The sequence below is a fragment of the Chiloscyllium plagiosum genome, unplaced genomic scaffold (assembly GCF_037043375.1).
Source record: "Chiloscyllium plagiosum isolate Xiang-an unplaced genomic scaffold, Cpla_swu_hap1 HiC_scaffold_13, whole genome shotgun sequence".
NCBI classification, from domain to species: domain Eukaryota; kingdom Metazoa; phylum Chordata; class Chondrichthyes; order Orectolobiformes; family Hemiscylliidae; genus Chiloscyllium; species Chiloscyllium plagiosum.
In genome coordinates this window covers 75,847,492-75,874,455 of record NW_028270151.1, presented here as the reverse complement: position 1 = coordinate 75,874,455, position 26,964 = coordinate 75,847,492, and the positions used below count along the sequence as shown (strand labels likewise).

Below are 26,964 nucleotides of genomic sequence, written 5' to 3'. Positions count from 1 at the left end.
CGTTGGAGCGAGCTCGGGCCGAATGGATTCACAAGGAAGTCAATACAGGGGGAATGCATTCCAATAGCAGTCTGCGGTGCTGAATGGGAAATGTAGTAGTCTCCCTTTCTGGCAGAGGAAGGGGAACGGGGAAAACAGGGTATAGTGTTAAATGGACTACAATTCCCAGAGGTGACCGCGGCACGAAGGCGGGGTTAGGCAGGCAGACGGACGTGTCTTGTGACAAATTGGGGGAAAGGGGTGAGTAGAGCGGTCTGGTCTGAGGGTGAGTAGTGTTGCAGATGGTAATGGAATGTTCAGATGTTACACGGTGTTCCATGGGAGTCTCTGGATTCTAATTTGGAACTTTGAATTATTACATTGCGTTCCACAGGAGTCTCTGGATTCCAATTTGGAATGTCTGGGATGGTTGCGGCGATCGAGGGCCGGGTTCACAGCGCGGTCACTTGATAAAGGACTTGAGTGTGTTTGTCTGCTGAGCGTGATGTTTCCAGTATGTTTCTCCTTAATCCATCTACCCCCACCTCCCAACAAACACATAATTATTGCGCATCAGTAGCAGTAAGAGGAGGGGAGAGGGAGGCAGGAATAGGATTCATTGCATCTTCGTCCAGCCCGCTCCTCGACTGTGAGAACTATTTTTGCTCCTTAAACTACTGGTTGATCCGTTTCGGATTTATCCCATTTTCTACTCTAAAACGGGTCTGGTCCTAGGGCAAGCTACATGGCCTGACATCTCTCCCAGTTCGTACGATAAAATCGTGTCACGAACATGACAGACTTTTTTTATTATGATGAGAGGAGGAGAAGGCGGATGTTTGTATCAGTGTGTGATTTTCATCTGTGACAGCATCATATGACTCAATACTTATCTCTCCACACAAAAAATAAGTTCGAACTGCAGTAACAAAAACACCCATTATGTTACATTTTTGTGGAATTAATAGTATGTTTGAAATCGGGACACACGGGCAGCAAAGAATGGCTCAAGATAGAGTGCTACTTAAGACCACTTTATAGTTTGTTTCCTAGAATAAATAAATGTGAATCTATTATTTATTAGCACTTAGTGTTTATATTTTGTTGTTTGTCATTGAAATGACGTGCACGTTTTCAGTGTGGTTAATTGAATTACATCAGTGGAAGGAGATAAAATGCACTTTGACTTTGGGCCACATGGTACTGCTGTGAGTCATTTTTCAATCCATTGTAGCTCAGAGTCAAAGGTTGTCATCCCTTTAGTCCTTAGCCTTATCAGTTGTTACCTTATTATTTCATCCAGTGGTTAATGCTTAGTTCCTCAACTAATTAGGGGTGGCATGGTGGCTCAGTGGTTAGCACTGCTGCCTCGCAGCACTGGGTCTTAGGTTTGATGCACAGTCTGCCCGAGGCTGGAAAACTCCACACAGACATTCTCCCCATGTCTGAGAGGAGGAGAAGGTGGATATTTGTATCGGTGTGTGATTGTCATCTGTGACAGCATCATATGACTCAATACTTCATCTCTCCACCCAAAAAATAAGTTTGAACTGCAATAACAAAAATACCCATTATGTGAATTTTTTTTTTCATCCGAAGATGTGCAGGTCAGGTGGATTGGCCATGCTAAATTGCCCATTTTGTTAGGTGCGTTAGTCAGAGGGAAGTGGGTAGGGTGGGTTACTCTTTGGAGGGTTGGTGTGGACTTGTTGGGCAGAAGGGCCTGTTTCCACACTGTAGGGAATTGAATCTAATCTAATTCCAAAAGAAATGACACTTCCTGATATTTTATCTTGGGGGATTGAGCATCACCATAAATTGAGGCAGATTTACTTGACATCGATTCTAAATGCTTCATGTTGAAGATTTGTTTAAAAACCTTTAATATGTTTTGGCTAGAAATTAGTGCTTGCAAATTGAATATAAAACCTTACATTTGTATTAGATTTGTTGGGTACACAGTATCAAAGTCCAAACGTGAGAGGTTTTGAGAACATGATGATTGTGTGATATTGAGGTGCTTCCTGCAGTATGAACATGCTTGCTAACACAAACTTTAAATTGACTGCTAACTCTGGTGATTGTAAAACATTACTGTGCAATTTTCAAAGGAATATTTTTGGACCTACCAAGAACGTGCTTGTCAGTGATTTTGGATAACAGCAAGGAATTTTCAAAATGGTGGTAACGGCCCATTTTCCTGATTGTACACATCCCACTAATTAGCAGTGTTGAAGAAATGCCTCACCAGTGATCTTAACAGCCGGGGTCTCCATTTGACTTCCATTGGAGATGAAAAGGCAACCCAACCCCACCGGTATGGGAGATGCAACTATTTGCTCCATTTCTAGAAGCTGGGAGGATGCCCAAAATATTGTGGCCACAAGCTTCAAGTCATGGAAATTATCAAATCAGGCTGTCCTCAAAGAACTATATTAAGAGGCACCTCTATTCATCACTCTGTCAGAGGTGGAAGGCCATTGAATGAATGTCCAAGCCAGATGTCCTGTTAAAATCTTTCCTTGACATGAGAAAGTGGTAACATCTCTTGGCCAATTATGGTGTAATGTTCTCTGTTGATTTAATACATTAATTTGTGGTAACATTGTGTACAATGTAGCTGATGCTTTTTTTTCAATTGCAACAACGATTACTTAATTGACTCAAATGCTTTTGGATATCCTAAGATTGGAGAAATTACTTTCTTTCAAGGTAAACTACAGATTTGAGGAGAAACTGAAGAACTGCACTGGATCAAATTTGCAAAGGGAATCTTATCAAATTTTAAAACTTTTGAAGGGTTTTAACAAGGTGACGATTTGTCAGCAAATCCAACATTTATTGACCATCCCAATTGCCCTTGCAATGGTGAGCTGCTAGAGTCCAGCAATTATAAGGGCACTAGCAATACTGTTAGGAAGGCAGTTCCAGGATTTTGTTGAGATAGTATATGGCTTGGAGGGAAACATTTGGAGGTGGTGTTTCCATCTGCTGCCCTTGTCTTTCAGGAGATCCAGGGTTGTAGTTTGGAAGGTGCAGTCAGTGGAGGCTTTAAATGATACACATTGCCACCACTTAGTGGTGAAGAGAAGCGATGTTTAATATGGTGCATTTGACTTGGATGGCTGAGCTGCTTGTGTTGTCAGTGCTGTACATGTCTCGCAAGGTAGAGAGTATTAAAATCACTCCAGATCTGTAGCTTTGAAATGATGGCAGGCTTTGAAGATATGGGCATGCTTTTGGGAGGTGCTAGGTCCCTGCAGAATCCTAGTCATCACAGAATTTCCATTTTGAACTTTGTAGCTACAGCACTTGCAGATTGTTTTGCTATAATGCAAGTTTCATTAATGTATGTTAGCTGTAATGTGATTGACGATGTGGGGACGCTGTTTCTCAAGTGCAAACTTTTAAAATGTGTGTTGGCTGTAATGTGATTGCATCACCAGCACTTGAGGTGCTGTTTCTAAAGCGTGATTTTTCTATAATGAGGAGTTGCACAAGAATGCAACCATTGCATTAAAGAACCTGTATATAGTGGCTCTTGATCAGTAATTGTTTAACTTTTAGAAAATGAGTTGTAAAGTGCTGTAAGAGGCCAATGTAAATCCAGCCTTATAGTACTCTGAGGAATCCAAAATAATGCACTCATAAGGATTGAAAGACTAACCAGAAAGCTAACAGACTTGAAAACTTGTTAAAGGGTTTTTGAAATTGCTACAGTGAAGAGAGATATTTGGCAGATTGTATGTAGATGTGATCAAAATAAGTAATGGTGTACATCAGTGTTTCGAGGCAGAAACTCTTACATCTTTCAAGGATAAATATTTAAAGCAGCAGATGATTCACCACTCTAGAGAGATGCAGTCCAGTGGGAATAGTTCAAACTTGTATTGGCAAATAACCTGCACAAACATCATTCTTCTGAACTGTAAAGGTTTATGGGACATACTTATTTGGTTGCAGGCACTTAGTGAATTAATACACTTGCTGTTGGATAAGATACCTTTTTTGAGTTGGGTTGTCATTGGTCTATTAACAAAAATAATGCTGCTTGCATTTAACTGGTTTCCTGTGTCTCCATCTTGGTACTGAAATAACTGGTCCAAATTGTCTTGTTTATTACATGTAGCATCTATGTCACTACAGTTCTAAGCCTGTGATGTTCTTCTGCTCTCTGTTTGCTCATTTCGCAATGATTAAATCATTGCGCCTTGCTAATGTTAAGTTCCCTTCTTGAGATTCTTACACATTTGATGCAACTGCAATACGCCAACTTCTGTGAACAGCCACGATTTATTGCAGCAAGTACAAGCTTTTGGAGGATCACTGAACACTCTTTGCGATACTTGCGAGGCTGTCTGAACAAGGGAACCGTTCTCCCTTTTGTACGGTATTTTACATCACAGTCAGTCATACATACAAAAGACAAACTCCTGTCATTCCCCCATAGTCACATACCGCCCAAACACAATGTAAAGTGATTCAGGTTGTCACATCCTGCCTGCAAGACAGAGAAACACACACCCTGGGACATCTAATTCCTTGTCAGCAGAACAAATTAGCTGATTAACATCTCACTAATGTACATTTTGCCTCCAAAGGATAATGTTTAACTTGTAAAGTTCTTTAAAACAACTTTGGATGGTTCTGGGAAAGTCCAGCTTTGTTAAGCTAGGCCCTTGATGTTTGCTATTTCTTGTGTTCCTACTGCTTTTTCTCCTGTTTCAGAATGGCAGGGCTGTATGGTGAAAGCTTTTAGTATCGTGCCGTATTAGATTAAATAAAGTTTGTTTCTCATTTCCTTCGGTTGGAGAAGGATCGAGGTTATTAATGAATTTGGTATCCGAGAGCCAAGTTTGGATCTGAGCTGTTTGAAAGAGAAACTGTGGATATTTTGATGTTTGAAATCATATTAAGAAGTATAAACTTTGAGCATTTTTGGCTTATTGTGTGATACTGTAGGATCAGCTTTCAGGTGATGCATCCTTTGGATATATTGTTTTCTTAATTAAAAATCACACAACACCAGGTTATAGTCCAACAAGTTTAATTGGAAGCACACTAGCTTTCGGAGCGATGCTCCTTCATCAGGTGAAGGAGCGTTGCTCCGAAAGCTAGTGTGCTTCCAGTTAAATCTGTTGAACTATAACCTGGTGTTGTGTGATTTTTAACTTTGTACACCCCAGTCCAACACCGGCATCTCCGAATCATTGTTTTCTTAGAAAGTCAGATCATTTTTCAGGATGGTCGGGGACCATTCGAGCCCATTTTGCTGACAGAATGTGTCCACTGTGTGGGGATAATGGCACTAGACCTGTCTTATATTTCACAAGTTATGAGATCAGGCCCGATTAACAGAGGAGCAATTGACTTCACTAAAATCTCTCTTGTGGAGTGGCAGCAGACAAAAGTTGCATATAAAACAATCTACTGGTTGACTGATGTTTACCTATCAGCTAATGGGAGAAAGCCATTTAGGCCTTCAACCTGGTTCACTATTCATTCGGACCCAATTTTAAGCACCCACCCCTGTCTCAACACTTCCAGATCCTCTTGCCATCATTGATTTGCAAACCTTTTTCTCAATTGCCCGTTTTAACTTTTACAGGTGATCTTGCTACACTTCTCTCTCTGGTGGTATTCACTTATTAATGCTTCATATAATCCCCACAATGTGGAAGCAGGCCATTCAGCCTATCAAGTCCACACTGATCCTTCAAAGAGCATCCCACCCAGATCCACTTCTCTACCCCTTCACTGTAACCCCCACATTTGCCATGGCTAACCCACCAAGCCTGCACATCCTTGAACACTATGGGCAATTTAGCATGGCCAGTCCACCTAACTTACACTTCTTTGGACTGTGGGAGGAAGCCAAAGCACCTGGAGAAAACCCACAGACACTGTGCAAACTGCACTCAGTCGTCTGAGGGTGGATTCAAATCTGGGTTCCTGATGCTGTGAGGCAGCAGTGTTAACCACTGTGCAACTGTGCTTATTTTGCTTATGTTAATTTTGATGAGTCATGTCCCTGAATCAACATTAATTTCTTTGCCTACGTCTTTCTCCTCCATAATTACTGATGCATTGCATTTATTCAGTGTGCCTACCATTTGGTTATTTAAGTGAATGATTTCACCACCACCAGTTTTTAAGGAGGCCCTGATGCTGTTGACCACCTTAGTTTGCCAAATGTAAAATGTTTTGTTGACTTTGATATTCCATGCAAGTTTCTTGTCATACTCCCTTTTTGCAGTTTGACCTGTTGCATCATCCTTTATACCTTTCCCATTCATCCATTTAGTTGACACTTTGTTTACATTTACCTTTTTGTTTAATGCTATTGCTTGCCACTTCAGTTGTTTTTTTTTTCTGTCAGTCCTTTTGCTGTTTGAGATATAATCAGCTTCTGTATCATATCAATTGATTTTTTGAACTGCTCCCACTGATCATTTATCTATTAAGAAACTTGCTTAGTTTTGCTGTCGATCACTTATTTTGTTGGATTCAAGTCCGCTTTACTTGAATCTTAATGGCAGTTTCATCTTTTTTTAAACACTACATTTGAAGGCAATCATAGGATTATTGAGAAAAATTCATACATACCTAGACTGTTGGCTAAATTTGATTCATTAATTCTTCAGTCTACTAGGCATTCCCCTTGTTGACTCTTGACCGTGGAATTGTTTTAAAAAACTGTTCTGGGCATATTCAGGCAGTTCATCCGCTCTGATATTTTGAAGTTTTTGTTCCAAGCTATATGCAAGTTGAAATTACCTATTAAACCCACTCTGCTTATGATACTGTATTCATACAATTTATCATTGCACAGGTATGGAGCCTAGTAGACAACTCCCTCTAAAGTGTTAGATCACGTTTTTATTTCCTAAAACCCATAAAAGTTCTCCATAAAAGTTACATTATATTCTCCATTATTCAAATGATTTCATCCTGTTACTCAGGTTGCTGCTTCTCCTCCTCTGCCATTATTCCTGCCTGGTATCTCTTGTTACCATCATGCAGTTCTGTCTCAATAAGGCTATCGTGTCATACCCTCCAGCATGAATTGCCCTTGTGGTCTGTCCAATTTATTCATTATGTACTTTGCTCTTGTGTGAGGGAACTTTAGCTCTAATTTCTTATTCCTCCCTTATTGCATCCCCTTTTAGTTTCAATTTTGCTTTGATTGCCATAGGCTCAATCAAGCTGTCACTTTACTCTTTCCCTTTTCATGTTTTGATCTATCCTGAAACTGCCTATCGGATCAACAGATCCATGCCAGATGCTATATCACATGCCCATCACTCCTCCCTAGAACATCATGACACCAAGAACAGCTACGTAAGAATCCTATTCATTGACTATAGTTCAGCCTCCAACACTATTATCCCCTCGAGACTGATTACTAAACTTAGTGGTCTCAGACTAAGCCCCATTCTCTGCAACTGGATCCTCAGTTTCCTGACCCACAGGCCACAATCAGTGAAGACTGGGGACAATATTTCATTCTCACTACACTCAACACTGGAGCCCATCCCCCAGAGGTGCGTACTCAGCCCCCTATGTACTCACTGTATACCCATGACTGCATCGCCAAATACCAGACTAATGCCATTTACAAGTTTGCTGATGACACCACCATAGTCGGTCGAATCTCAGATGGCGACGAAACAGACTACAGACAGGAGGTGGAAGACCTGAAAAAATGGTGCACTGAGAACAACCTCGCTGTCATGCTGGCAAAACCAAGGAACTTGTTGACTTTCGGCAGGATGTTACTCATGCCCTCCTACACGTTAACAGCACAGAGGTGGAACGAGTGGAGGGTGTCAAGCCCTGGGAGTGGTCATCCACAACAAACTTTCTTGGACCCTTCTTGTGGACACACTGGTTACAAAGGCCCAACAATGTCATCTCTTCCTCAGGCATTTGAGAAAATTTGGTATGACAGTGAATACTTTTGCCAACTTTTATAAGTGCACCGTCGAGAGCATTCTGGCTGGATGCATCACTACCTGGTATGGCGACTGTACCGTTGACTGTACAGTCTCAAAGGCCAACCTCCCATCCATTGAATCCATCTACCCAGGCCCACTGTTAAGGAAAGGCCACTAGCATTCTCAAAGATCCATCCCACCCTGGCAATGTTTTTCTACAACCTCTACCATCGGGGAGAAGGTACAGAAGCCTGAACACGTGCACCGGCCAGTTTCATAACAGTTTCTACCCTACTGTTGTTAGAATACTGAATGGACTCTCAAACTCTTTTAACATTTGCCTGTACCTGTGTTTTTGTTTTTGCCGCTGTTTACCTATTATTTACTTATCTATGCTTTTTAACTGTGATCTGCCTGTATTGCTCACAAGACAAAGCTTTTCACTTTGCCTCTGTACATGTGACAGCAAATTTCGATTCAATTCAATCGACTGCCTTTTCCATCTGATCCTTCCCCTGCTTCAGTAATGGTGCCAATGCCCCATAAAATACACCTCCTCTTTTCCACACACTTCAGACAAGTGTTCAAACCTTAATCTGCTTATCGTTCTGCCAGCTTGCATGTATCTTAGGACCTTGAGGCCTACCATTTTAGATTATTTCCTGTTGATTTAATTTTGCTACTAGTTCCCACGCTCTGCAGTTAAGACCACTTTCCCACTCTTTTCTGTGTTGTTGATCTCAACGTAGATCAATTGCATCTTCCTACTGCCCCTCAAGTCCTTCCAAACAGATTTGAGATTTTCTTTACCTACCAAGTGCCAGAATAATGTCAGATGGAGCTCTCTATCTTGCTTAGAAAGATGGTTCTCTGTTCCATGATTATTGAGGAGAAAGTGAGTACTGCAGATGCGAGAGATCAGAGCTGAAAATGTGTTGCTGGAAAAGCGCAGCAGGCCAGGCAGCATCCAAGAAGCAGGAGAATCAATGTTTCGGGCATGAGCCCTTCTTCTTTCCTGAAAAAGAGCTCATGCCTGAAATGTCGATTCTCCTCTCCTTGGATGCTGCCTGGCCTGCTGCACTTTTCCAGCAACACATTTTCATCCCTGATTATTGAATCCTGCACAGACAACACATTATGCATGCATAATGCTTCTGTCTGCTTCTCTGAAGTGCCATGGTTGGCATTGCAGATGTCCTTCTCATAATCTTTTATTTTTATACTCATACATAACAAACATGTCCTGTCTGTTGAGTAGGTCTAGGTTCTCTGGATCCTTAATATTTCACTTCCCTCTTACTCTGCATACTAACAATCACACTTGAGGCCATTCTGAAGCTATACTAGTCAGTGATATGTGTCCAAAGTCTGGAACAATCTGTCCAGATAGAGTTTCAACCCTATATCTCTCTCTCCCTCTCCATCCCATATTATTGCGTTTCAACTTGATAACTCAGCCAGATAGTTTGGAGTGGTGATCTGCTGATGTGATTGCTAAGGACAATCTCAGTATTTACAAACTGTTGCATATGAAGAGCCCAGACACAGACCTTGATCTGGCCTAGTGTAGACCAGATAATATATATTATTTACATTGGTTTTTTACCTTGTAAGTTTTTAAAATTTATACTGGAGTAAAGTAGATTCCATTTTTTAAAACTTTAGTGAGTTTTGAGAAGATTTGCAGCTCAGGTTGAGGTTTTGGATGGAGGTTTGCTCGCTGAGCTGAAAGGTTCATTTCTAGACATTTTGTTACCCTGCTAGGTAACTTCTTTAGTGGGCCTCATGCGAAGCAATACTGAAAATTCCTGCTTTCTATTTATATGTTTGGGTTTCTTTGGGTTGGTGATGCCATTTCCTGAGGTGGTGATATTTCCTGTGGTGAAGTCACTTCCTGTTCTTTTTCTCAGGGGGTGGTGGGGGGGTCTAACTCGAGGTGTTTGTTGATAGAGTTCCGGTTGGGATGCCATACTTCTAGGAATCCTTGTGCGTGTCTTTGTTTGGCTTGTCCTAGGATGAATGTGTTGTCCCAGTCGAAGTGGTGTCCTTCTTCATCCATATGTGAGGATACTAGTGAGAGAGGGTCATGTCTTTTTGTGGCTAGTTGCTGTTCATGTATCCTGGTGGCTAGTTTTCTGCTTGTTTGTTACAGTCCTTGCACGGTATTTTGTAAATGACGTTAGTTTTGCTCATTGTCTGTATTGGGTCTTTCAAGTTCATTAGCTGCTGTTTTAGTGAGTTGATGGGTTTGTGGGCTACCATGATGCCAAGGGGTCTGAGTAGTCAGGCAATCATTTCCGAGATGTCTTTGATGTAGGGGAGAGTGTCTAGGGTTTCTGGACGTGTTTTGTCTGCTTGTTTGGGTTTGTTGCTGATAAATCAGTGGACTGTGTTCATTGGGTACCCATTCTTTTTGAAAACACTGTATAGGTGATTTTCTTCTGCTCTGCATAGTTCCTTTTGTGCTGCAGTATGTTGGCTTGTTGAAATAATGTTGTAATGCAGCTTCGTTTGTGGGTGTTTGGATGATTGCTTTAGCATTTTTTTTTCAGCATTGCTTCGCATGAGGCCCACTAAAGATGTTACCTAGTAGGGTAATGAGACGTCTGGAAATGAACCTTCAAGCTCAGCTAACAAACCTACATCCAAAATTTTTAAAACTTTTCTCCATCACTTTTGTAGCTGGATTTTTCTGTGGCGTTTTAGGCACTTTGTTCTGCCCATAAGCTTTCTTCTACCACAGAAGATTGATATACCTGCTGTCCCTATAAGCCCAAATACAACTTTGACTCTTAATGCACTGTCATTAACTGATGAGCCCCACAGTTGCAAAGCCAGTTGTTGTGGATGATGACTAGAAACAAATGTGGCCTTGGCTGTGCTGGCCGATTTTTAAGCTGAATGAAACTTGCCCCCAATTTCCTACAACCAAACATTTTTCTTTTTTAAAAAAACTAAATTGGCTTCCTCAATACTACTGTTAAAAAAAGAAATTCTTGTTACTTTGCTGTCAGAGTAATTATGCGCTCTGTGCACACATTTTGCCTGTTTTAAGGCATCAGATACATTGCAACTCATTTTTTTTTGTATTTGTTCAAAGTAGTTGAGGTCAGATAAAATGAGACATATCTCTGCTGTATATCAGATTCTCTGATCAGAGCAAAAAACAGCATGTTTTCATTAAGGCTATGGTTTCATTCTCTCAAGTTCCTTTAGTCACCTAATCTTCAAACAATATCCTCTATGTTGATGTTTGCTTATTTTGGATTCACAGAAGCAGAATTAGTCGATTTCCTTAATTATCAACTTCATTAATCTTAAAACCACCACTTACAAGGAAAGCATTAATTTCCCAGGGGTCATGGTAATTGGGTCAAGACAACAGTTTTACATTGAAAACAATATTTTTTAAGTAACTGGTTTATACATCTATATGCAAACAGAAAACACTGAATACACTTTCCAGATTGTTGCAGCAGACATGCACAAAACTGGAATATTTCAACTCTGGCAATTACTATCCTTTTCAGCTCTCAATCATAGGTTGAAAATGTAATAATTGACATTACTCAATACAATAGCATCACGTACTTCTTTATTCCCAATTCCCAATGTTCCTGAATTTAGCCAGCCTTAAGCTAGAGCTATACCATTATTTGCAATTAACTTAAAACTTCAGTGATTCCATGAGTTCTGTGTTTTGAGTATTTCCTTTTTGACAAGTTTGAAATTATTCTTTTCTTTAGAAGACCTCTATCTATTGTCCCTCTCCCGCCCCCTCTCCGCCAAATGTTGCTGCTGTTTGTTTTTTTTGTGAAGTGATGTTACAAGGTTTTGGATGGAAGAAGCATGTCATATTCATGTGCCTACGAAATATTATTTGGTGGCAGTGTGGGTGTTTGTTTCTGTCTCAACCTAAATCTTTACATCTTTCCACAGATCCTCTTTCTGTTGCAGAAATGGCTTATGTTAAAAGTGGATGGCTGCTTCGGCAAAGTGAGTTACACCTTCTGGTCGCTATGATGTAAAGCGACAATGACGTTTTACTGAGGGTTATGAACTGTGGTAGGAATGATCAGGAAGCAAATGTATAAATCATCATAGAATCCCTGCAGTGTGGAAACAAGTCATTTGGCCCAACAAATCCCCACTAGCTCTCTGAAGACCATCCTACCCAGACCCCCCAACCCCACCCCCCCGTGACCCTGCATGCCGCAAGGCTAATCTGCCTAACCTACTCATCCCTGGGTACTATAGGCAATTTAGCATGGCCAATCCACCGAGCTTACACATCTTTGGACTGTGGTAGGAAACTGGAGCACCCAGAGGAAACCCACACAGTCACAGGGAGAATATGCAAACTCCACACAGACAGTCACCTGAGGCTGGAAGTGGACCCAGGTCCCTGGTGCTGTAAGGCAGCAGTGCTAACCACTATGCCACCATGCTGCCCCAAATATGTTGTTGGTGGACAGAAATTTAAACCAGATTTAAGCAGCACTAACAAATTGAAATTTGGCAAATCTTCAATATGTTGATCGGACATGACTCAACACTTGATATCTACTAGAATTCTATCCCGCTTTCTTTCACTCTCAATCTCATTTCCCTTCCAGCCCTGCTCTCAATCTCCTGTCCCTTCCTATCTCATTAAGCGTGAACACTGGCATTGAGGTTCAACACTGATCGACAACATATGATGCTGAAGTCTCCTCTGCCCTAGTCTGCCAACCTCTCTTGTAGAATTATTAAATGATCGTTAGAAGATGATTTTGCTTTTGCACTATTTGCAATTGCATCTCTTGAAACCCCTGGAAAGACGTCATTTGAGTATGTGACACTGCCGCTTACCAGTGGCAGATTTGTGATGCATTTCTTGCTGAAGGCACGGTTGAAAAGACCACTGTTAGTTATAACCAGGAACTGACTCCATGTCCCCATATGAAAATGAGTGCAGTGATGTTACTTGTTTGGACTGATGGTTGTCCTTTTAGGTTTCCATACTTTTTAATGACTATAGGAATAGCTGTGCTATCTGCTGTAGCAGGGAAATGCTCTCACAAAGCCTGGGGTTGTGATTGGCAGAGATATTCATAAGTTGGCTTTTGACTGCTTTTCCCATTCTTGGGGTGAGTCCATCATTGTAATGTTCGTGAGACTCCTTCATAGCTTCCTGGCCCAAAGCTCCCATGGATGGCTGGTCCTGAGAGGGTCTTGCATCAAGATGACTTGCTGAAGCTTTACTCTTTAACTTTAACTTGTTTCAGGTACTATTTTAAAGCGATGGAAGAACAACTGGTTTGACCTGTGGTCCAATGGCCAGCTCGTCTACTATGACGATCAGATGCGAGAAGACATGGAAGATAAGATCCATTTAAGAATAGACTGTATTAACATTCGATCTGGATCAGAGTGTAGAGGTACTGAGAGTTATTCACTTCATTACCAACTTGGTAACAAAGCTGTATTTTTAATTAATATTTCTTTCCTTAAGTTTATTACATTGCTGCCCATCTGCTTTATACTATGCATCTTTGTGGGTAGCTTGATCTCCAATAGCTCAGTCATGATCGCACCCATTTCAAATGCAATCTAGGCAATGAGGTTAGGATATTTGCCGTATGACTGAGTGGGTTAGTTGCTGCAAGATCAAAGTTGCTAAACTCAAAGCTGACCTCTAAATCCACTCACTTTAGGACTAGTCCAGTTCAGCACTGAGAAGAGTTTTGCTTTGGCACATCAATGCAATGGATTTTGGCTAACTTCATGTTCAATCTGAAAATTAAGATAGCCCATATCTTAAGCCGTTTGGGATTGTATTTTCTAGACATTTTTTCCTTGGTGTTTTATTCAGTTTTGCAATGAAAGCTGAATTTATGCCATGTAAACAATTAAAGATGGGTAGATAACAGGAGAAAGTGAGGACTGCAGATGCTGGAGATCAGAGCTGAAAATGTGCTGCTGTAAAAGCGCAGCAGGTCAGGTAGCATCCAAGGAGCAGGAGAATTGACGTTTCAGGCGTGAGCCCTTCTTCAGGAATGAGGAAAGTGTGCCAAGCAGGCTAAGATCTAAGGTAGGGAGGAGGGACTTAGGGGAGGGGCATTGGAAATGTGAGAGGTGGAAGGAGGTTAAGGTGAGGGTGATAGGCCAGGGTGGGGGCGGAGAGGTCAGGAAGAAGATCGCAGGTTAGGAAGGTGGTGCTGAGATCGAGGGTTGGGACTGAGACAAGGTGAGGGGAGGGGAAATGAGGAAACTGGAGAAATCGGAGTTCATCCCTTGTGGTTGGAGGGTTCCTAGGCAGAAGATGAGGCGCTCTTCCTCCAGCCATCATGTTGCTATGGTCTGGCGATGGAGGAGTCCAAGGACCTGCATGTCCTTGGTGGAGTGGGAGGGGGAGTTGAAGTGTTGAGCCACGGGGTGGTTGGATTGGTTGGTCCGGGTGTCCCAGAGGTGTTCTCTGAAACGTTCCGCAAGTAGGCGGCCTGTCTCCCCAATATAGAGGAGGCCACTTCGGGTGCAGCGGATGCAATAGATGATGTGTGTGGAGGTGCAGGTGAATTTGTGGCGGATATGGAAGGATCCCTTGGGGCCTTGGAAGGAAGTAAGGGGGGAGGTGTGGGTGCAAGTTTTGCATTTCTTGCGGTTGCAGGGAAAGGTGTCGGGAGTGGAGGTTGGGTTGGTGGGGGGGTGTGGACCTGACGAGGGAGTCACGGAGGGAGTGGTCTTTTCGGAACACTGATAGGGGAGAGGAGGGAAATATATCCCTGTGGTGGGGTCCGTTTGGAGGTGGCGGAAATGACGCGGATGATACAATGTATATGGAGGTTGGTGGGGTGGTAGGTGATTGGAGGGGCGGGGCTCAAGGGCGGAGGAGCGGGAAGTGGAGGAGATGCGGTGGAGAGCATCGTCGACCACGTCTGGGGGGAAGTTGCGGTCTTTGAAGAAGGAGGCCATCTCTGTTGTACGGTTTTGGAAATGGTCCTCCTGGGAGCAGGTGCGGCAGAGACGAAGGAATTGAGAATATGGGATGGCGTTTTTACAGGAGGCATGGTGGGAGAAGGTGTAGTCTAGGTAGCTAACAGCCAGGATGCGTCTTGAACTGTTTGTTGTAACTTTAAGGGAAATAATCCAAACTAAATTAAAATGTCATGAACTATGTGTTGGTTTCTATTCCCAAATTAGATTTCCAGCCTCCTGAAGGAAAGCCTCGAGACTGCTTACTCCAGATTCTGTGCAGGGATGAGAGAACTATCAACCTTTGTGCTGAAAGTGCTGATGATTGCCTGTAAGTAGGAGTTTAAATTTCACCTTGCTTTCAAAATGTTTGTGAATAGTTTGATTTTATCCAAGTGTTGGAATCTCAAACGTGCAACTTTTATCTTTCTCTGTCTTGTCATGTGCTATCTTGCTCTTGTCCCTCTCTGAGAGGGGATGGTAGACAAGGGGATAACTTTGCCCCACCTCTGTCCAGCCCACTCATGATTTTGAATCTCACCAAGGAAGATATGCATGTTAACCTTTTAACCTAAACAATATTCTGAATATTAAACAAATAGCAGCTTATTTGATCCTGTGGTATTTCTAGTTGGGTTATTTGAATGGAATAGGATCTGAATGGATTCTGAACATCCCTTGAACTGTGTTAATGCTTGTTATGGTTTGTGCAGGGCCTGGAAACTTGCACTTCAGGAGGCACGGACAAACACAGTGAGTCAAGTCTCTCGTATTCTACGTAACAGAATGAAAACTTATTGAGTTATAGGGATATATATATCGAAATCCTCACAGATTTTACTTGCAAACCAAAAATCTCTTTAAAACCTCATCTCTTTCAAGCAGTTTGACAGGGCACCTTTGGTGTTGCACACGAGTGTCAGAGTAGCCAAGTACTTTTTAAATCAGAGAATCTTTACCCCTTTGTTTCAATATTATACCTTCCACTCCATATTGTCGGTAGCAACTCTGACTCTCATTCTACCTTTTGCCAAGTGCCTGTAATTCACTAACGGAGCTAGACAACTGGTGTTAGCCAGCTTTTTGTTATTACCATCGCTACTTAACATGAGACTGTGCTGTTCCAATTATTCAGGCTTTTTCTGAACTCTTCCCTTCTGAAAAATTAGTAATAACCTCAACTGTGATTAAGCAAAGTTGCATGAGACATTAATTGGAATCATGTAGTATACATGAGCGAGCTGTGGCAATTGTTCACGTAAGACCTGTTGGCTGCTGATCATATGAACAATTGTTTAAGGAGCTCCAGTATATAATATTGTGGTGCCTCTATCATATGGTGTTCCTTAAGAAAATTTGATCCTGCATTTTGTTTCATTTGCACTTTATCTGTGCAGGCTTCATAACATGAAACTGAGCACAGTAAGTGATGAATGAATTGAGTGGTTCTGATTGTGGACTGTAACATCTGGGTGAGGGTTTGGTTTTTAAGAGCATTCTATACAGGGTATCAAAGTAGATGATATGTTGAACTAGGCAGATTAATGTAACGATATGGTGGCCCGGGGCATGCACAATTAAGCTAACTCAAAGTTAAAAATTCTTTTGAGTAGATCCTTTATCTCTTAATTCTTAATCGGGAATCAGTATTGAACAAACTGTCATACATAAAGTTGACAAGTCACTTGGACCAAATGAGGTGCGTTCAAAGCCATCAAAGGAAGTAAGAGTGAAGACTGCAGAGGTGCTGGCCATAATCTGAGTCCTCCTGAAGTTTGGAGGATGCTAGAGGACTGGAGAATTGTAAATGTTGCATCTTTGTTCAGAAAAGTTTGTAAAAATAAGCCCAACAATTACAGACCAGTCACTTGGTGGGAAAAAATCTAGCATCAAGTACTGGGAATAAAATTATCTGTCACATGGAAAAAATAGACTGATTTGGAAGAGACTGCAGGAATTGTGAAAGGAAAATTATTCAACTAGCAGGAGTATTTTGAAGCATTGACCGTGTAATTAAAGGCTATTGATGTGATGTGCATGGGATTCAAAAGGCATCTTGATACAGTAACACACAAGGGACAGGAGAGGAAAGTTAATAGATTGTGGAATAAAAGGAACACGAGCAAAACAGATACACAACCAGCAGAGTGAATGGAAACTGAGAGTTATGCTAAAAGGGTATTTTTCAGGGTGTAAGGAAGTTTGTAGTGCAATTCCAAGGATTGGTGTTCGTACTCTTGGTTTTCCTGATGCATAGAAATGATATGGTTCTTGGTAGGCAGAGAAAACATCAAACTTTGCAAAAGACGAAAAGCTTGAATATAAACTGAAGAAGACTGTAGAACGTCAAAAAGACATTGATAGGTTGGGGGTGTGGGTAGGTAGGTGGCAAATTAAATTCAATGATATTTAGTACAAAGAACATACAGAGACGGTATAAAATTAATTCTCAAGGATGCATCATAGCATAGAGACCTGAGAATATCTGTGCAGAAAGGATTAAAGGTGTCAGGGCATTTCCTAAAAGAAGAAAAAAATGTTCTTGGGGCTTCATTAATTTGGGCAAATTGCAAGAGCAGGGAATTTATATGGAACTTGTCTTGGATGCCGGTTAGACCTCAGAAATAGAGTGCTAAATACCACCATTTCGGAAGGATGTGAATGCACTGCAGAGTGTGAAGCACAGGTTTACAAGAATGGTTTCAGAGATGAGAAACTTCTATTACAAGGATGTTGCGACTCACCTCCTTGGAGAGGTGATGGTTGAGGACAGATTTGAAGTGTTTTGCCAAAAAAGCAAATGCGAGGTGAGGGGGGAAATAAAGGACATGCTGATACAGCAAGTGGTTTGGATTTGCAAGGCACTATCTGGACATCAAGGTGGAGGGGGCAGCAGGTTCAATTAAGGATTCAAGGGGACATAGAAATATCCAGTAGAAACAATATTCAGGGATTATGAGTAAGTGAGTCAAAATGCTCCAAATGCCAGTGCAGAAACAATGGGCAGAATGGTCACCTCTTGCAACATTATAATCTTCATTTCTCTATAAAGCTGTGGTTGAGTGCCTTCCTTTTTAGATGACTCTCTTGGTTTTGTGGTCTTAGCAAAGCAGACCTTGTTTGAAGAGTGTAGAGTATTGAGAGTCACAGTTTTGATTAGATCTTCTTTGACAACATCTTTTCTGGAAGATCTTAATAAAACTGAGTGGTCTGACCAGTAAGAATCACCTCTTATTTCAGTTTCCCTGATGGATGTATTCAGGGGAAAAGCTGACTTCCCTCCAGCCCAGGACAGGTCTACCCCTAACCCTATTCCTACTGCAGATCTGTCCTGAAATTTGTTTGTGCTCTTGAAGTTTGACCAGATGAGGATATGTAATCATGATGAAATTCACTGATGAATAATCTTAATCTAATGGATAACTTTTTAATAATTTCATCACACTTGCATTTCTATGACAGAGTGACACTTTTTTCAATTTTGTTTTGTTAATGAATGAATACAAAATGCCTAAAATTAATTTCCATGTGGTCTATAAATTTTTGAATTGAATTATCATTGTGTATTTTTATTTGTAGAATTTGTGGCTTAAGAAATTGCAGTTTTTCTCTCCAGGAATCTTAAGAATAAATTTTGTTTTAATATAATCCATTACAGAGCCTTGCTCCCGAAATTGCCTTGGATGATGTTGCTTACGCCTCTGCTCCCCCACCTTATACAAGTTACCCTGCAGCACCAGCGCAGGTAAGTATACCCATTAGAGAAATAAGATTGCCCCTTTCCCATGGCTGCGAGTCTGTTTCCCTTTTGCTCTGCTTGGTCAAACTTGCTCGCAAAAGTAATAATCGCAGTATTGCAGATTTGGTCTTAGCTCCCTGTGTAGTTTTCAGAGTTAGTGTCAGGAGTGGTCTGATTGTACCCAGACAGAGAAAAGCAGAGTGGGAGTTAGTGGGTGGGAAGGAGGAAGGACAAATGGATAAGGCAGAGGGGAAGTGTACGAGAGAGATTAAATCTTCATCTTCCTTTACTTAACAATATACCTTTTTGTTTCCCATTGAGGTGAAGGGGGTTTGGGTGTTGATCATTGTTTACTGCTGAGTATCTGTTGTGTTTATTCGTGGCTGAGGCTGTCCTTGGGGACATGAGTAAACAGTTAGCCTTTTGCTTTTTGAAACCATAGAAAATAGGTGCAGGAGTAGGCCATTTGCCTCTTCAAGCCTGCACCACAATTCAATATTATCATGGCTCATCCATCTCAGTATCTCACTCCTGCTTTCTTCCCTTACCCCTTGATCCCTTTAGCTGCAAGGGACAGATTCAGCTCTTTCTTGAATGTGTTTAATTAACTGGCCCCAACATCTTGTTGTGGGAGAGATTTCCACAGGTTCACAATGCCTCCTCTCAGTCCTGAATGGCTTACCCCTTTTATGCTTAAACCTGTTCTGCCATCCACAAGATTATTGCTGATCTGTGACCTAACTGCTCATGTCTCCTTTGACCCATATCCCTTAATATCTTTGAGAAAGATCTATCGATCGAAGGGTTCCATAATTTGATTCCTCATGGATCTTCGTCAAAATTTTGGATTATGATGGTAGTTCTGGATTTCCCAACAGATGTAGACGTTTTCTTTGTCTTGTTACCTGCATTCTCTAAACGTTGATCAAATCACTTCTGAACCTTTTAAATTCTGGAGAATTCAACCCCAGTTGATACGCAAAATTGAACTTTCAGATATCATTGGTGAATTTCCGTATTATTTCCTTTGAGTCCAATATATCCTTCCTAAGGTAGGATGCCTGGAACCAGAACTCCCCAATAAGGCTTTGGTGTATTTGAATCACAGTATTGCAGAATTGTTACAAGGCAGGAGGAGACCATTCAGCCTATAGGTTCCGCACAGGGTGTCTGATTGAACAGTTCACCTTGTGCCATTGCTTTTGACCAATAAATTGTTTTTCAGATAACAATCTCTAGCTCCCTGTTGACTAACTCAATTGAACCTGCCTCCAGCATGCTCTCAAACAACGCAGATGTCTTTAACCACCTTACCTGTTCAAAAAGACCACTATCATCCCAGTGCCAAAGAAAAAGCAAGCAATGTGCTTGCCCAGCTGACTGCTGCCCAGTGGCTCTGACATCCATCATTATGAAGTGCTTCAAGAGTTATTAATGGCACATATCAAGTCCAATCTCCCAATTGCCTTGATCTGCTACAATTTGCCTGTTGTCACAATAGGTCCACGACAGATGCCATCTCCCTGGCCCTGCAGTCATCCCTGGAACATCTGTATAACAAGGACACCTACGTCAGAGTCCTATTTATTGACTTTAGTTCTGCCTTCAATGACACAATTCCAAACAACCTTATCTCTTAACTCTGAGAACGTGGAGCAAGTATATCCTCGACCTTCTGGCCTGCAGACTGCAATCGGTAAGGTTAGGCGACAACACCACCCCCACGATGATTCTCCTCACTGGTGCCCCAACAAGGCTGCTACTCTACCCCTTAATGCACTCCTTATATGCTCTTAACTATTTGTCAAAATTCACCTCTCTCTCCATTTACAAATTTGCTGCTGATACCACCGTAGTGTGTCAAACAGCAATGAGACAGTACAGGAAAGAGATCAACAGCTTAGTGGCATGGTGTAAAGACAACAATCTCTCCTTCAATGTCAGCAGAACAAAGGAGCTGAACGAAAGCATCCTATCTGGATGCACCACAGCTTGGTATGGCAACTGCTGTGCCCAAGACTGCAAGAAATTTGAGTTGTGAATGTGGCCCAGTGGATGACGAAAACCAGCCTTCCTTCTATTGACTCTGTCTATACTTGCTGCCTTGGGAAAGCAGCTAATATGATCCAAGACCCCTCCCATCCTGGTTATACTGTCTTTCACCCTTTTTCCATTGGGCAGAAGATTATAAAAGTTTGAAAACACATGCTAACAGTTTAAGAACAGCTTCTTCCCTGTTGTTATCAGAATTGTGACTGGACTTTTCATAGATTAGAGTTGCTCTTTCTCTGCACCTTCTCTGTAGCTGTAACACTATACTCTGTTCTGTTATCCTGATGTCCTTATGCATGGTATGATTTGTCTGGATAGCACGCAAGTTGATACTTTCACTATATCTCAGTACATGTGACAATAATAGATCGAAGCAAACCAAAGGTGCCTTATGGAAGTACATCAGTGAGATCCCCTTTATCCTGGTGCATGTTAATCCTTCAGAAAACTCCAGCAAATTGATTTAAATGTGATTTCCCTTTGATAAAACCACTCTGGTTCTTCCTGATTACCTTGAAGTTTTCTAAGTGCAGGTTGTTCTGCTGTAATGCACGTTTCACCAATAGGGATTCACTGTAATGCAATTGACAATTGGGAAGCTGTTTCTACAGTGTGCAAACTTTTAAAATGTGTGTTGGCTGTAACTGTAAACACTTTAATTGCTGTTTCTGAAGCACGATTTTTCTATAACGCAGGATTGCACAAGAACACAACCATCGTGTTATAGAAGTTCTGACTACACAAATTTGTCGAGAGATATTATTGCTCACACCACCACCTTCACCTCAGACGTTAAACTAACTAAAAGTTTCCTGTTTCCTATCTTTCTCTCGCCTCGAGTAGAGAGATTATATTTGCTACTTTCCAATCTGATTAGACTTTTCCTAAATTGAGGTTGTTTTGGAAGATGAATGCAAATGCATCTATTAGTCATCTCTTGTACTCTCATAGGAGACTTGTCAGCCACAGCTCCATTGATTTGATTAGTAATGCTTTCCTTTTTTGGAGTGAATTTGCGTAAGTTCCCTCTCCCTTCCGCCACCTCATTTACAGCCAATATTGGAATGTTTTGTTTTTGCATCTTCTATGGTGAAAATAGAAGAAAAATGTTTGTTTGATCTGTGATTTACTTGTGATCTAATATTAACTTTCCATTCTCAGTCTCTAGAGAACTCACTGTAGTTCTATTTTTATTTGCCTGCAGAAAAACTTGGTATCCATTTTGACTTTTGTAGCTAGTGTTCTGTTCTGGTGTAAATTTCTTCTTCTGATTTGAGTTTTTCAGTTATTCTTTCATGAGAATGTAAACAATGGCAATTATCTGACCTGCCATGCATCTTTGCTCAGATATGTATTTTTCCCTTAATTTGATGCTTTCCTGTTAGGTTGTACTTGCTCTACACTGCATGCCTGCTTTCAGTGCTGAGGGATGAGTAGCTGAGAAGCAATTATAGTTGTCAATCCATGATTTTTTTTGCTCAACAAGTGATTTGTCCATTTGGCAGGAGGTTTAGGTTTGGATTGAACAAAGAGGGGTGAAAATTGAGCACAATTACAACATTTAGGAAATCTGAAAATCATTTTTCTTCTGGTGGGATGAGATTTATGCACAGTTTGATGCTCTTGAATATAAGTGATGCTTCAAGATCTGAACATTGGGCATGCTGAACAATGGACATGGTATTTTTCAGGTTTACAGTTATGATTCATATAGTGGTACTTATACTGCTCAGCCACCAACTGCTTCACAGCAAGTAGTCTACACATCCAATGGACAGCCTTACGCAGTGACCTATCAGTATCCCTATAATGGTGAGTCTATATTTGTAACCGTGATTTCCATCTGTTTTATGTTTTCAGAATCAACGACTCTACAGACAGCGTTCATGCTCTTACTAATAGGAAAGCGAGCTGTTTGATTTGTGAGTGAAAATCTGAGGTTGCAAGCACAACTTCCAGGTTCTAATATAATGTTTCAAAGTCAATCTTTGATAAGCAGCCTGTGATGAGAATTGAAATGTGTATATGCAGAAGCTCATGCATTTTTCCTTCATGAGGACAGTCAGATCAGTTAGTGAAGCACAAAGCTACAAAAACCGTCAGAAAATAAGAAAGCCCCAGAGATGCTGAATAGCTGAAGGCAGAAATGAAACATGGAGAAAGAAACACTGACATTTCAGATCATGATATCCCTTGATCAGAACCTCTGTGGGCTGGTGGAGAGTGAGATCATGGAGACATTTCAGTTCAGTTCCTAAAGTGGAGACAGTGGGACTTGGTGTGAGCTCAAGTGCTTGCTGTAACTTTCAGATGAAGTTGTACTCTGTGGATGACTGGTGAGGAAAGCATTGGTAATGTTGATGTGAAGAAATGGTGCATGGGATGACTGGCACGATGAGGCTGATGTGTACAGCATTTTGAAGTGGGTGGAAACAGCTGGCACAAGATTGGAAGTGGAGAGGGATTCTGAACTAGGGGTTCATCTGTCTGTCATACTTCAGGCTAAATTCAGCTGCATCAGCTAGGGCAGTTGATGGGATTAAGTCCAGAGACACATGGGCATAAGTGGCACCCAAGCTTCAGCTGTCTGATTAATTAATTTGAGGTAATAGCCAGGTCTTAATGTTGAAGTGTGTAACATGGAATTAGCAGAGCATGCCACATTAAACACACTGTCTCATTTAATAGAGTTCAATCACTTGATCTCAAGCATTTGCAATCATTACGTTATTGTTGATGGCATTAGCCTTGAAGGTATCTAGATTTAATGGCACTGCTGGACATTGATATCACATTGAGTACAGCTCTGATCTCTTTTGGACTGGAACACGTCTGCAGAAGGAGATGGTGTCTCTAACTTCCCCAGTCCTCAGGTTCACACATTTTCAGTATGTAAGCAATGAGCTCAAGGTGAAAATTCAGTTTGGCCTGAATGGGAGATCACCTGTAGGGATGATGCAGGAGAACAGTTGACAGTGCTGAGACCAATTTGACGGTGGTTCATGCCAATATGAATCATTAGCAGGAATAGGCCCTTCGGCCCTTCTGGATGTGCTGTGCCATTCAATAAAATCATGGCCGATCTTACTGTGATATCAACTCCACATTCCTGCCTATAACCTTTTTTGACTCCCTTGTTAGTGAAGAAAATCCAATGTAATGCTTCAACTTTCATTAAATGCAAATGTGTGTTACTTGAAAATCCTTTCACTGAATGGACACTTAGTGGGTCTGTAAACAAAAATAAAATTCTGGAAAATCTCAGCAGGTCTGGCAGCATCTGTGGAGAGAAATTGAAGTTAACGTGTTGGGTTCAGTGAACCTCCTCCAGAAGAAGGGTCTACAATTCCTCCTTCCTGTTGTCACGATTTTTGGGAGAAATTCTTTATCAAGTGTTGGGTAATTGTAATTTGGTGTTGATGTTTCCAGTTTGATTTTGGTTCTCTGAAGAAAGCTCCTTGATCTGAATTTTTCCTTTTTTTGTCTCTTCATATAAGCTGCCAGATCAGTGTATTGCCAGCATTTTGCTTTTTTTATAGCTTCCAATTTCCAGTATTGGCACAATTGTGCTTTTCTGCTTTGATTTTTGCTGTCAAGTATTATGTAGTTTCAGGCTCTAGGCATGGGGTGGTGCTGTTGGACAAATCTCCAAAGGCCTTTTTGAAATGCACAGAAAATACAAATGTACAGTGTCAGAGCTGACTTGAATTGAAATGTTGTAATGAGAACTGTACAATTCACAACACGCTCACTGACTGCCAGAAATCCCATTACCTACCTTCCAATTTTATATATTAAAAAGAAGCTGACATGGTTTCTGGGGTCAGTCCTTAACTAGAAAACAAGTATGCTGTGGTATTCTAGCCTAATTCCTTGTCCAAGCTGAATAATGAGATCGTGGACCAGCTGGGAAACCCTAAACTCCATTCATGTTTCTGTAGATCGCACACTTTCTTCAAATACACCTCGGTAATTGAAGCTTTTCTGATTGCTATGCAGCTGATATTTCTTGCAGGATTTTGAGGCTGTCCAGCCTTTGGATTTGATCAGAGTTTATAAGTTACCAAGTAAATCCATATTGTGTTGTGTGTTTACGAAGCATTCTTAATTTTGTTAACATTCGCATACTGGCCATGTACTTGGCTGTGACCTTCACTCAGGTTCCGTTGGTTTTACATTGACAAATGAGCTGTGTAAGCTGCCAATATGGGATGGCCATGGAGAACATCCATTATTAGGAGCATGGCACTTGGTCTTTTAATATTACACAGCTCCAGTCCATTCCTGCATTAATCTCCCATGTATATCCCTCACTTAAGCCTCCTCATGGGATTACCTGTCATTACCAATGTCATTAGTTGCAATTAGGATGGCTTTCAGCCATGTCAGTCAGTGTGACTGTGAAAGAGATGTTTTTATTACCTGTTTGAGTCAGAGGTTTGCAGCACAGAAGAAGACCTTTTGGCCCACTGAGCCCGTACTGACTGATAGAGAAACCCAATTAGCCTAAATTCTCTGCTCTTTTCCTGTAACCTTGCAAATTATTTTTCTATAAGTATTGATCCAATTCCCTTACCAATGTTCTCAGTGATAACTGGCTGTGTAAAGTCTTTTGACATTTCGGGCATGAGCCTTTCTTCAGGAAGGATGCTGCCTGACCTGCTGTGCCTTTCCAGCAACACATTTTCAGCTCTGATCTCCAGCATCTGCAGTCCTCACTTTCTCCTGTGTAAAGTCTTTGTCTCCTGATTTCCTGCTGTTTTTTCTGTTAATGATCTTAAATCTCTGATCCACTGACAGTGAGTGAATGTTTATTTGTTCTCACTGCTGAGTCTTTCCAGTCACTCCCATCACAGCCTCACTGGTATCTAATATTCTGGTAGATGAATGTTGGGGTCGGTGCAAGAAGTTGGTGTTTGATATTGAGTGACTGTGTCTGTAAACTATACACAGGCAATCCTAAGTGCACCCCCCCACCTCTTGCATGCATGCACCCTCCGTCTGTGTGTAACTTGGTGCGGTGTCTAAGCAACAGTATAACATAGTAGCTTCTGCTATGGAACAGGATTGAAAAGAAATGTGGATCTCTCAATGTTTACAACATTGAGTCCATGAATTGAAGCGATAAAAGAAATCATTTGTGAAGTTGTGATAGGAGAGAGAAGACCATGGAGAGATGGGGAAAAAAAGCTGGAGAGTTGAATATTTTCACTGCACTATTGCATGGACTTTTGACTAGCGAGTTGGAAATCTACATAAGCAAACTGTTTAGAGTGTCAACTATTTATATGTAGAAAACTCAGTTTATTTTCCCCTTTTGTTCATCTTTAACCTTCCTGTAGAATTATAGCAGCCACAATGAGCCTTATCTCATGCTGGTTATCACATTTTGGATGATGTTGCAATGTGCTTCAAGACTGACTGTAACGTTACTATGGCTTTAAGAGGTGTATTTTGTCCTGGTTTCCTTTTTGAAGAGAGGTTTTAAGGCAGAGGTGTAAAGCAGTCTACTAGAGTAAACAGCTTGAGAGGTCTTGGATTTTTTTCTAAAGTTGGAACAATAGAAGCAGCCTGAATGGGTATGGTCCCCACTCTCTCTCTCAGAACCAGAGATTTCTAGCTTTCAACAGTTGCTGTTGGGGTCTTGCAGTAGAAGCTATTGTTCTTCCCTTTTGATTACAGCCAGAAGCTGGGGGTTCTCTTCCTGCTAATGGAGTTGCATGTGAGACCACCTGTTTTCTGAATTTGCCTTTTGCTAAAGGTGTGTTACGGGATGTTACTATATTGGAACAGTTAATTAATAGTTACTGTATTTATTGTTCTTTTAAATTTTTTTCAGTAGATTTGTTATTCCAATTTGTTCCTTTGCTGTATTTTAATTATAGTGGATGAATAGACTCTGATGTGCTTTAAATCCAATAGTTTGACCAATTGAATTGTATGGAACACAACCTTATATTTATGATTAGCTTTAACGTAAGAAAAAGTTAGAGTCTTAGACTCTCATATTTTGAGGGGTTTGATCTAGTATATTACAGTGATGTTAAGGTCATTTTCTTGGATGTGTTTGTTTTGAAGGTGATTGGGAGTCATAGCTGGTCTTGGAGCAAAGTTAATACAGTTTGTTTCAAAAGAGTCTTTAGGATCTCTAGCAGACGGTAGTGGTATTTATGTCTGAAACTGCAGCAACTTCTCTGGATAAAAATCACTACCTCCAGCAGCATAGATTAAATGCTATATAACAATACAGACTATGCACAATAAGCCATTGCTAGTTATTTACAGCAGCAGTGGGATGAACCC

General features: G+C 41.1%; 1 protein-coding gene across 2 annotated transcripts in view; it reads left to right on the top strand.

The window, feature by feature from the left end:
* Positions 1 to 221: 221 nt before the first annotated feature.
* The window catches only part of plekhb2 (pleckstrin homology domain containing B2), a 32,094-nt gene continuing 5,351 nt past the window's right edge, over positions 222 to 26,964 (top strand). The window contains exons 1-7 of one of the 2 annotated variants that reach the window (XM_043701920.2): positions 222 to 240; positions 11,856 to 11,912; positions 13,184 to 13,336; positions 15,099 to 15,201; positions 15,584 to 15,623; positions 18,529 to 18,615; positions 22,353 to 22,473. In XM_043701920.2, coding sequence (XP_043557855.1) covers positions 11,876 to 11,912; positions 13,184 to 13,336; positions 15,099 to 15,201; positions 15,584 to 15,623; positions 18,529 to 18,615; positions 22,353 to 22,473 — 541 coding nt within the window. In that variant the 5' untranslated portion in view covers positions 222 to 240; positions 11,856 to 11,875. The other variant, XM_043701921.2, reaches the window with a different exon arrangement.